At 33.7% G+C, this 12,602-nt stretch overlaps 1 protein-coding gene across 1 annotated transcript; it reads right to left on the minus strand.

Moving 5' to 3' along the window:
• Positions 1-391: 391 nt before the first annotated feature.
• LOC106336595 (serine/threonine-protein kinase CDL1-like) lies at positions 392-2,943 on the minus strand. The gene is made up of 6 exons (XM_013775462.1): positions 2,050-2,943; positions 1,716-1,973; positions 1,451-1,623; positions 1,286-1,365; positions 1,057-1,204; positions 392-964 (listed from the first exon to the last, which is right to left on the minus strand). Exons 1-6 carry the CDS (start codon positions 2,627-2,629, stop codon positions 605-607), a joined length of 1,599 nt encoding a protein of 532 aa, XP_013630916.1. The 5' UTR covers positions 2,630-2,943; the 3' UTR covers positions 392-604.
• Between the last annotated feature and the right edge of the window lie 9,659 nt (positions 2,944-12,602).

A 12,602-nucleotide genomic window follows, 5' to 3' on the forward strand; every position in this document is an offset into this window, starting at 1 on the left:
CTCCCATGACGTCTCTGTTTTCCTCTTTCTTCTTCTTTGTTCTGTTCTTCTAAAATCACGATGAACCCTAATTTTAATTTTCCCAATTTTTTTTTACTTCAGACGACAAAACGACGCCGTTTTGTCAAGGCAAATTGAAAAAAAAAATTAATTTGGTCTGATTTTAAACCGACCAATACCATTCTAGCCTCGTGTGTGCCATGTCAGCACCCGAAGCTAAATAAACCGAAATCAGATTCGGTTATGTAGTAATTAACCAGATTGGAAAAGTTCATGTCTGAAATTCAAAATTAAACTTAGTTCGTGGTGGTTTTGGCTTGATTCAATAGTTTGTGTATGAAAACAATGGAGACATCAAGTTCATGGTGGAATCGGCCGTTTTCCCCTTTTTCGATACATTTCCCAAAACAAAAAACGTAACCGGAGAATATGACATTCTCTCACCAACCAAACCGGAAAATAAAAAGACTAAACCGGTTTTCTCTAGTGGAAACCAAAAAAAAAAAAACGAAATGCATGGCAAATTCACTGATTAGTTCCAAACTTCCAAACAGTCCATTAATTACCTATTTACACACTTTTTATTAATTCCTCTCAAATGTTTTTACCGTTCATATAAATGACCATCGTCTTCCAAATCAGTTACTCCAAGCATCGCAAGATCAAGATGACATTTCATCTCGGATTTGGTCTGTTGCAACTGTGTGTAAGTGTCAATCATACTCGAAAGACTTGTATTGGTTTTCCTGCTTGAGTATGTTCTTGTCTCTAGTCCTCCTTCTCCACCTTTCAAGATTGTGACTATCTCTTCCATACCAGGTCTTCGAGACTCTTCATTGATCACACATGCCGCTGCAGCACGGATCATCCGCTCCATGTAAACCGAGTTTTTTCTTGTACATCTCAATCTCGGATCAAGTAGCTCTTCTATAGCTTCAATCCCTCTATCCAACAACGGTTTCGCCTATATACAAAAAAATAAAATAATTAAAGTCTTTTTCCAATCAAAGTTTTAGGACAATATTATTAGTGTGATAAAGAAATGGTGTGACATACCCAAACAACTAAATTTCCTTCACCAGATGATCTTCTTGGTTCGATTGGTTTTCTACCGGTTAACAGCTCAAGCAACACAACACCAAAGGCGTAAACATCGGTCTTGTCAGATATCTTACCATGTTGGAAATACTCTGGAGCTAGATATCTGCATAGCGGATTAGATCATTAAGAAGTGGCTATAAATGAGAAAGAACAAAACTCGTGCATCGTAGGTTTCGATCTATACCCGAATGTGCCTTTCACGGTCTTGCAAAGGAAAGGAACAGAAGGTGCAGCGGTCCAAGTAGCTAACCCGAAGTCACACAACTGTAACGAAAAATCCGCACAAAACAATTATTATTTCAAGAATCTAATACATCATTCATTCCCTAAAGAAAGACTTTGTCTTTACCTTTGGTATCTTCTTTGAGGAAAGGAGTATATTGGAGGGTTTGATATCTCTATGAACAACACACTGCTCTGTTCCATTATGCAAATAAGCAATCGCATCAGCGATCCCTAGTGCTACCTTGTACCTTGCTGACCAAGGCAAAGCGGCTTTCATGCCTTTCTTCTTCTTCTTATCTATTAATAAAAAAACGAAAAACTAGCGTCAGTCTTTAAGATTAGCTTTGATCTATAAAGCAGCAAAGGAGATGGTAAAACTTTTCTCTTACCGTGTAAATAGTGTTCAAGGCTACCACCTGAGACGTACTTGTAAACCAAGAATAAACCTTCTTCAGGATCTATACAGAAACCAAGAAGAGGCACAATGTTTGAGCTGTGAAGAGAGCTTGCAATCATCAACTCTCTACAAAAAGATTTTGGAGACTCTTTGTCTTCTTTATCAAGCCTTTTGATCGCTAAAGCCGTTTTCCAAATTCCGATTTTACCCCTGAACACATAGCTACAAGCTCCTCTTCCTAACACTCTCCCTATAAAAAAAAGTCAAAAAGTCAACACCTTTCTCCAAAAAAATTACATGGAACTTAAAGCTCAACGAGAACGTACCTTTGGAGAAATTACGAGTGGCGGCGACGATTTCGCCGTAGCTGAACCGAACCAAAGTGTTAGCTACCGGAGAGATACTCTTCTCCAGCGATCGAGCTCTCGTCCACGTCAATTCGTCTGTAGATTTCCCAGTTTCCTTTACTCCATTCTCCAGATTCACCATCAGAACCGTCGCGGAGCCACCGGAGACTGATAAATTCCGACAGGAAGAGGAAGCAGACAGCGAAGGCGCTTCTCCTCCTTTCATCTTCTCAAGCTCAGTTTGTGAGCAGAGGCTGAATCTAAACGAAGAATGAACAGAGTGTGGGTCGTGGTTTATATTCTCCGGAGCTGTCTCCGCCAAAAGCCACGCCTTGTTGTTATCTCCGCCGCTTCCACTGTTGTTGCCGGAGTTTTCTATTGAGCGTGGTCCAGCTGGAGGAGGAAGGAAACAAGCGAGACCCAGATCAAAGATCATCTTTTTCAAACGGGTCTTCAGTCCTTTCTCATTGGCGAGATCTGGAGAAGTGAGAATGGGAGCATTTAAGGAACTGCCCTGAAGATTTGTTTCTGGGTTTCGTGGATGAACAGACGTTCCCATTCTTTTTTCCTTAAGAAAAGAGCACAATTTACCCAGAAAAGAGTTTGATTCTGGGAAGCTTTGCTTGATGGAAGAGAAAGAGAATATATATTTTTCTCTCCAATTTTGTTTTCCTTACCAATGTTTAGGTTTATAAGTCGGAGCAAGATTAAATTAATATATGATTAGTGGTGGAAGGTGGAATCATTTTCTTTTTCCTATACCGTTAAGTTGTAGTTGTGATCTAGAGCAAGAAAAAACAGGAGAGGGGGGAATTATTAGGCATGATTAGAGGATTTTTAAATTATTGAGTTTAAAATAATTGGGAGCGTTACAAAACAAATCAATGAGTGAGTGAGTATTAAATGTATAGAATAACAATGTAATATTTTAAAGATTAGGTCATATGGGTAAAGTTGTTTACTAATACTCAAAGGGGGACAAAAGCTGAGCCCACAAGGTTATGGTTCTGTGGATAATGGAGAAGGGAGTGACATTTAAAAAACATTATGTCAAAAAAACAACTAGTGTTGCTATCAATATAAATAAACATATAGTGAAACTTCATTATATAAATTTCATGATATTCTCAATTTTAATAAAAAACTAATTATTCTCGGTAGTTATTCAGAGAGTAATGGTTCAATGCAAACAAAAATGGTGTCACCTATTCCACGAGAGCTTACTATGGATGAACCTCAAATCTTAAGCTTGGATAATATATGCATGATAGATGGATTTTGGACATCCACAGCATAGTTTAGCGGGTGTGGATGTACAGCTTAGAAATACTTCAATTTATGGGGACACGAAATTACCTACGGCGAGAGTCTACCTTGTATTCAGAAATAGAAACACTACGATGGGCGATAGAGAGTATGTTTCAGCATTCGATATGTCAGACCTTTGGAACAGATTACAAAGATTTGATCGCCGTAATTAAAGAATTTCATGTTTTGCCAAGCTTTGCAACAAAATTGAATAATTGATAAGCTTTAACTTTGTTTGGGCTCACTTTGCAACAAAATTTGGGCTCACTAGATATAGTTATCCCTGAGAGTCTTCCTTCTACATATACATATGCCCTTCTAATTTATGATATCAGTACTTTTGTTAGAATAATAAAGAGAAGTGGAGATAGAGGGCCTCCTTGACGAAGTCCATGAGATCCCCTTCTATTCTTTTTGGCTTGTCATTCAGTAGTAATTTATTGTGTGATTGTTCATTGCAAGAGGTATGGGCATGGGTTAAACTTATTCTTTTTAGTGAATGATGAGAAAATCATAAGTGTTGGGGGTGTTATGCCACCTAAATGAAATGTGTCATTGCTAAATTTTCTCGGGGCTAGGGATCAGACTGTAGTGGCTGTATGGTTTCAGAATGATGCACTGTCAATAGCGTGTGCAAATCATGTTAATCTTACCTACTCTAGATAATTGTCAGGGGTTCATGCAATACAACTTCTCTCATTTTAACCATTCAACCTTTAATTATTCCTCCTTGGGGTCATATTACTTAAAAGTAAAGTAAAATAGTGCACAGTTTGAATTCTTAGTTCAAAATCTAAAATCTAGATATATTTTTAGTAAATTATTAAAATATCTTTTTTAATACAATTTTTTATATATAAAAACGTAAAATATATATCATCCACGGATAAACATGGGGCAAATACTTAATTTCCAGATACTTGCTATTTAGTTTATATTATTCAAGTGATTTGCTTTGCTACTTGTACTTGATTTATTTGAAACAAATACTCATTACAATAAGGGTTTATTTGCCAACGAGCCATATTTTGGTAAAAAATTAAGAATATGACGTTGATTTTGACGTTATTAGATTTCATAGCATTTAGGCAATATTTTCCCGATTTTGTCCTTTTTTTGAACTGGTTGCCGGTAAAATTATTTCTTCCTCCAATCATCCCAATTTATCTTAGAATAAAACGACGTTGATGATTATTGCAGCAATAGTGGCTATCGCGCCGCTGGCGGTGGTGGTGAACATGGTGGCTACAGTAGAAGTAATTAAGGATGAAACAGAGCTCGTCAAATCCAAAACAAGCAGTGATGGTTATGTTATGACTGCGATGATTGGAGAAAGAGATAATGTTATAGAAGAAGATAAACAGTAAATAGAATAGAACATTCTAAATGGTATAGTTCATATTAATGAAATTATAAAATAGTTTAATAATAGTGGATGTAATGTTTACCAAAACGTCTACCCAAATCTTTCATAAACTAAATCCAAAACACTAATCACTAAATCCTAAAAAAAAATATAAACTTTAATCTAAATATTAAATCTGTACATAGTGCATAATATGAAATATTGTCAAAATAGAGTAGTAACAAATAAAATATCATAGTACATAGTAACAAATGAAATAGTAATACTAATCACTAAACTTTAAAAGGAAATATAAACTTAAAACACTAATCACTAAACCCCAAAAAGAAATATAAACCTTAACACAAATATCAAATCTGCACATAATACATAATATGAATCATTATCAAAATAGAGTAGTAACAAACCAAATAGGAAAGAAAGTAATGATTACCCTAAAGTTAACTCAAACCTTCCATAAACTAAATCCAAAACACTAATCACTAAACCCTAAAAAAGAAAAAACCAAGACTCTAATCACTAAACCCTAAAAAGAAATATAAACCCTACACCAAATATCAAATTTTCACATAGTACATAATATGAAGCATTAACAAAATAGAATAGTAACAAACGAAATAACATAGTATATATTAATATTAATGTTCAAATTTTGACATATATATATGATTGCAGGGAAAATGATTATCCCAAAGTCAACTAAGATCTTCTATAAACTAAATTCAAAACACAAATCACTAAACCCTAAAAAAAATATAAACCTTATCCCAAATATCAAAATATGGACGCATTATATAATATGAAACATTATTGAAATAAAATAGTAACAAACAAAATAACATATTATATATTGTTTAAATAGTATAGTACAACCTGAAACTTATATGATAAATGAAGACGCTTCAACCGTATCGTGATCTGTAAAATTCAGAAGCTTATATGATTTATGTAGCAGATATTATAGATTTGGAGGTGCTTGTGGTGGCTATAGAGTTAGTGATGACGGAAGAAAGTGGTGGAGATGGAAGAAGAGTGTGGTAGTTGATAATCGAAGAAAAAGAAGAAGTAGTTTCCCTTTCATTAACCGGAAGAGTAGGGATAATATAGTATATAATACAGAAATAATGAAGGTGTTTTTTTTTGTTAGATATTTAATTTGGTTTATTTCGTAGCTATAGAGCCCAATTCTCCTTACAATAAGTATTTAGGACAAATTTTTTAGTACATACAAGGTATTTGATCCTACCTGTTACTTTTCAAATCTAATAGTTACTTTCTAAAATACTTGATTACTTGTAACTATTTGGAATACAATGAGTTTTGTTTTCATGTAGGCTACGGTTTCTCTATATAACTCAATTAAGTTATCTGTTTTTTTTTTTGTGTTATAGTGCAAGTGAAGAACAAGTATTTTTAATGGGTAGTAAGTGTAAAACTAAAATGGATAACAAGTAATGGGTTAACTAATGGGGGAAGTTATAAAGTTACAATGATACTTTTTACTTAATTTTTATTTGCAAGAACTAATATGATATGCGGAAGGAGAGTGTCAAGCTTAGTTCTCAGCGAATGTGAATGCTACAACATCACAACCATTAAGTAACACCGATTCACAAGCCATGTGCTTGGAGAACATATTAGTGGATGGATCCTGGACTCTCATCTCTCAATTCAGTGGATGCGGATGAGTTTGGAAGGACATCTCTCGAAAAAATTCAATGAATGGAGACACATAACATATAAGACGACAAGAGTCGCTTTTACATTTAGAATAAGGAGCACTGATATAGGCGGTGGAGAGTATGCTACATAACTCAATCTGCTAGAAATTTGGAACGGAGTGCACAAACATGATCACCATGATTAAAAAACTTTATGCATGGCCAAATTTCTTAAGGGAGCTAAAAGAGATATAGATTCTCCAAAGATGAATCCAACATTCACGATATCCTACATCTCTCGAGGACAAAACACAATCTCGGATTCTCTAACTAAAACCGCAAGATCTTACCATATAAATCTTTATTTTATTGGTTGTTATATTCTGGTTTGGTTATCTAGACTTATTTTAAAATTATTAATAGAATGATTGTTTGCTGTAAAACAAGACAATATTAAGTACTTTAATTTTCCAAGCGGGAACAAATAAATTGTAAAAGTACATGAGTAATTAGGTCTGGGACGGATCGGGTATCCGGACAATTTTAAGATATCCGGATCCGGATCCTTATCCGGTGGATCCATAATTTTACTATCCTTATCCGGATCCGGGGTTTGCGGATATTCGGGTGTCGGATATCATTCTAAAAATTATAATATCCGGCGGATATCCAGATCTGGATTCGGATCCTTAAAATAAATAAAAAATAATATTAATATATATAAAATATTAACAATAATTTAAAAATAAAAAATATATAATGTTTTTAATTATTGCAATATATAATATTACAAAATTTACATAAAATTTATATATACTATTATAAAAATGAAAATATATTAAATAAAATTAGTTTTTATATATAGATATTACTATTTTTGTAATAGTTATTAATAAAATTTACGGATCCGGATATCCGAACTAAAAAATCAAGATATCCGGATCCGGATTCGACTTTGACGGATCCAACATTTTACTATCCGGATCTGGATTCGGCCTCTCCGGATATCCGGATTTTCAGATCGGATCGGATCACGGATCGAATTCGGATCTCGGATAAAAGTCTCAGGCCTATGAGTAATCATGCCCTTCCCTAGAATTATCATCCAGATATTAAAGACAATATTTATACAAAATAAGATCTACCACTAGTCAAGTTTCCAACGAGTGACGCAAAGGAATTTAAAGAAAAGTCCACAATTCTAAGATAACGTACTCCTCTAATATTTTTTTTGAAAAAAGGGCTATACTCCTTTAATATTTATGGTCTGAAACCCTCTAATATGGATTTATGTATGTATATTACCTAATAAATGAACAAAAACTCATGTTACAAAAAAATGAATAAAACATGTGAGTTAACTTTATATTAAAGTGTAAGGTTCAAATTAATGTAACTGTATTAGAGCATCTCTAATATACAAGCTCTCATTGGGTATCTGTTAGAAAAATATTAAAATTTTGGAAAAGTGGAGGGATTTTCAACTTGTAACCTGAAAAATACTCCTTAGAACTCCCTTTAACTAGCTGTCATTTTCTGAGTGGTTTAAATATTTTTTTTTTAAAGAAAATTTAATTGCTTGATAAAACATATCAAAATAATATTATTGTAAAGTTTATAAACTAATTTTCTATATCTTAACGTGGAGGTTGCTCTTACCTAATTGATATGTGATGTAACATGGTCAAACATTATTGATTTCATAGTGTAGAACTTAAATCATATCTCACGAAACCACATGTGTTGTGTCTACGTAGGACTAGGGTGAGCACAGAGAGGATAGTACCAAAAATTTCAGTATTTGTGATTTGCGTCGTAGTTTACAAATATCTGATTTTTAAATTGGTTTGCATCGAAAAATTACAGATATTCAGAAAATTTACAGATATTGCAAATATTTTTGAATATCTTGTCCACTATGTTCACTACAAGTAAATCTAAAAATACTATACAAATTTGATTTAAGATAATATCCTTTACATAGTATAAAACAAAAATTAAAAATTAGTGAAACAATATATTTCATAATTATAAAATTAATTAAATATTTTTATAAAAATAGAAAAATTCTTTTAAAAGATTTTATACTTCTTTCTTAATAAAATGCTTTTATAAAGTATTTTATAAATGAAATTATTAAAATTATATGTTAAAATAATAATTATATAAAATTATATGTTTACAACTCTCTATTTAATTGTAGATATACTTCTGTTTGTATAAAAAATGGAGCTGAGCGAATATCCGACCCTGAAGTTTTTAGTATTTGTGATTTGCTTTGTTTTTAAGGGATATTGATTTTTAATATTTGCTTTGCTCCGAAGACTTACGGATATCCGGATTTTTTGGATCAAATCGAAACGAATAACGAATCAAATCAAATTTAACAGATAAAATGCACAGCCCTACATAGACCAAAGAACTATATATGTTGGAGTATATAATTTTCTTTCTTTTTTTACAGTGACATTTTGATCATACTTATTTAAGTAAACTTTTTTGCTGATCATCCAAACTTACTAACAAAAAAAATAAATTAAAACCAAACGCGTAGCTTTACATTCTCAGCCCTTCTAATGTTGATTAATATAGTCTATATTTGCGTGTGTGTTTCAAATGAGTCTAGCCTTATCAAAAAAAAAAAAGATCCAGTATATATATATGTATATATATATACTTTTAAATCCAGTATATACTTGCTCTAAACTACTTTTTAAAAGTATATATCAATACAAGAGGTAGGCTATCTAGCTAATTAGGGTTCATGTGCTCAGTTTTAATATTCAATAACTAGTAACCACTTATGTATGATAAAGTGCAACGGCAATAGAATGAATTAAAATTAAAAAAAATAAAATAATATTGTTACAAGACTAGAATATTGCGCCGATTAGAAATAAGCTGAAACGCTAATGAGAGGAGCAAAAATATTAGATTTTGTTTTGACGTCTTTGAACTTCTAAACTTTAACCAACGGGGTTAGCCTAGTGGTTTTGAGGGAGCTTCGGCCCCAATACGGACCCGGGTTCGATTCCCACTGGTCACCAGGAAATTCACATGCGGACTTGCTCTGGCGCCCGAGACCGAAGACCATTGTCTGGGGGTTGAACCCGCTACGGACTCGGTCTCTAGTCTGGACCACCACGGTGGGACCAGGACACTCGGTTATCAAAAAAAAAAAAACTTCTAAACTTTAATGAATAGACCATGCAAACGATTAATTAAATAAAACAAGCAAAAAGGAATTAGACAAGTTGGTTAGCCAATACGATAAGTACGAAGATCAAATGGATCAAACAAAGGCTGTAAACCAATGACACACATGATATTAATTAAAATAATCACTCTACAATCTATAGGGCTGACATCAGAAAGTACCTTAAGAAGATTTATGAAATTTCACAAACTGCAGAATAGGTGAAACCGAGGATTCTGTGATGACCACAGTCTATGAGTTACTTTAAAACAGTTCGTTGGCCGAAGAGAGCATGCCTGTTACAAAAACCATAAATCCCCAATTTCATAAACTTTTAGGGTAGCCACAGGCCCACAAGGTGAAAATTGTGATTATAATATTGATATAATAGTCATAATATGATTATTATATTGATACTAACCTAACAATTGCAATTATTACCAGTATGCAAAATATCATGGGGTCTCGATCGGCTATTTTAATTTTAGACACTGACTTAGAAGTGTGAACTTAAATTACATAATACGACTGAAAGGTACTACAAATTAACTATATATATTTTTTTTGTCATCATAAACAGATTCATATTGACTCTGTGAACCACACTGGGAGATCCTGATTCATGTGAACGACGAAAGACGGTTGTTTCCTGACACTGCGTGCTAGACTATCCGCTTTTGAATTTTGCGTCATTGGTACATAGATGATCTCTGATCTAATAAAACTCTCTTTCAGGGTCTTGATATCTTCCAAATAATTTGCAAATGCTGGTCATTCTTCTGGTTCCGAAACCATCTTCACCAATTGAGAACAATCCGTTGCAAATGTAACCTGAAATTGACGTAAAATTTTTCATACATTCCATTGTCCATAATAGAGCTTCCATCTCCGCATGCAGAGGAGTTAGACAAGCCCGTACATTCCTCGCCCCCCAACAAACCAGCAAAACCTTCTAAAGTACTAAGCCAACCTTGTCCTGAGAAAACATCATTTTCCTTCCAAGAGCCATCTGTGAAGCACCATCTTCCTGGAATCAAAGGAAGGGTTGTAGGCTCGACCGGTAAGACTCTCCTGTTTTCCTTGGGTACATGTGCCTCAGCACAGAGTGTTGATTCTGTTTCTGCCAATTTGAGCGTATCTTGAGGATCCATATCCAAATTACTAAAAACTTTACAATTCTTTCTTTTTCAAATATATCATAGTAACCACGCGAATTGATCATCCTCCATCTGCGGGATGACTCGCCAAAAGAGATGATCCACATTTGTGAAGGGAGCTTGTGGCAAAAATGGTTGGGTTTGAAGGTACCTTGGAAAGAGCCCACACCTGAATTGCTGGAGGACATTAAAAAACATATGGTTGATTGATTCCTCTTCCGCTCCACATCGTGCAAAACATATATCCCCTTGTATTCCTCACGCTTTCAGATTCTTCTTTACTGCTATACACTCTATCACTAATTGCCATAGAAAATGTTTCATCTTTGGGAGGCACCGTATTTTCCATCAGAACGCCTTCAATGCATCAACTGTAGGTCCAAACACTAAAGGTGGTCTTTCCCTATCTAGGTAGACTCGTTCTATCTGATATCCTGATTTAACCGTATACTTCCCATTATTTGTGAAATGCCAGCCATCTCTGTCTACCATCTAGGTTATACTCAGTGGTATGCTTTCTATGATTTTCACATCCTGAGGATCCATCAAAGCTCGAAGTGCCTAGGAGTTCCAGGTTCGCGAAGTAGAATCAATAAGAGAATCCACTGTAAAGTCTGGGTATAAATTGTGTTGATTTTTATTTGCTGGTCTCGGGCGAGTGGTTGAGAGCCATGGGTCATTTCATACAGATATAGATGATCCTGATCTCACCCGTTTAATTAGTCATTTGCTAACCAGAGATCTAGCAGAAACAATACTCCGCCATCCATATGATAGAGAATATGACCGAATCGGTTCCAGAGATGAAGCGTTCCTGTGATACCGACCTTTGAAAATTCGAGCAAATAAAATATTTGGCTTCCCCATCGCGCGCCATAACTGTTTACTACAAATTAACTATATATAAAACGTTTATACGACCTGCAAAACTCGCCAAGAAAAAAAGGTGGTGGAACATTGAAATGATTCATTAACAAGATAACCCAATTCTTTGGATCCAACCGACTTTGTGAGACAAGAAGTCAACTGTGATCTATCAGTCACAACCGCATATTAATTACATTGTGAACCTCTTCATTAATCCTTGTCCTTATCTTTTAATAATTAATATAGTTTTGTTATTATTTATTGTTGCCTAACTAACCATCGCATGATTATGTTGGTTAACTAACAAGATGATGTGGTGTGTACATAATACGTATGCAAGAATGTGATGTGACATTGAGAGAGATCCAACGTAGGTGAACAAAGACAGTGGCGGTTCGTTCTACTTACATTAATGAGGATAACACTTATGAATCATAATCACCTTGGATCGCATTTTATGTTTTCGTACCATTTTTCGTCTTTACCACCGATAAAAAAATATTTTCAAAAATAATTTCTTCATTAAGTGGCAAAAGACTCTTATACTCTTGTTATCTATATATATAATAAATCATTATTTAAATAATTTTTTTTATATTTTCGAATTATGCTTTTTCAAATTCAAACTTTTTTATAAATTTATTTTTTTTGAGTTTTTTTTTCGAATTTTGTTTTTTTCAAAATTTCTTTTTGAAATTCGAAAATTATGTTTGAAACTATTTTTTTATATTTTTAATATATTTATTAGAATCCTAAATTTCATATTCCAAAAAACCTACTCCACTCCTCAATTCTAAACCCTAAATGTAGATTAGTTAATCCTAAGGATATAAGTGTCTTTTACCCTTCATTAAAAGTGAAGTTGAAAGTAATTAGTGTAAACGTGAAAAGTGGTACTGTGAATGTAGTATTTGCGGCAATTTCCATTTTCCAAATGCCTAAAGGTTTTTGATCCGAAAGTCCGTACATCATATAGA

Source organism: Brassica oleracea, chromosome C4 (assembly GCF_000695525.1).
Source record: "Brassica oleracea var. oleracea cultivar TO1000 chromosome C4, BOL, whole genome shotgun sequence".
Classification (NCBI taxonomy): domain Eukaryota; kingdom Viridiplantae; phylum Streptophyta; class Magnoliopsida; order Brassicales; family Brassicaceae; genus Brassica; species Brassica oleracea.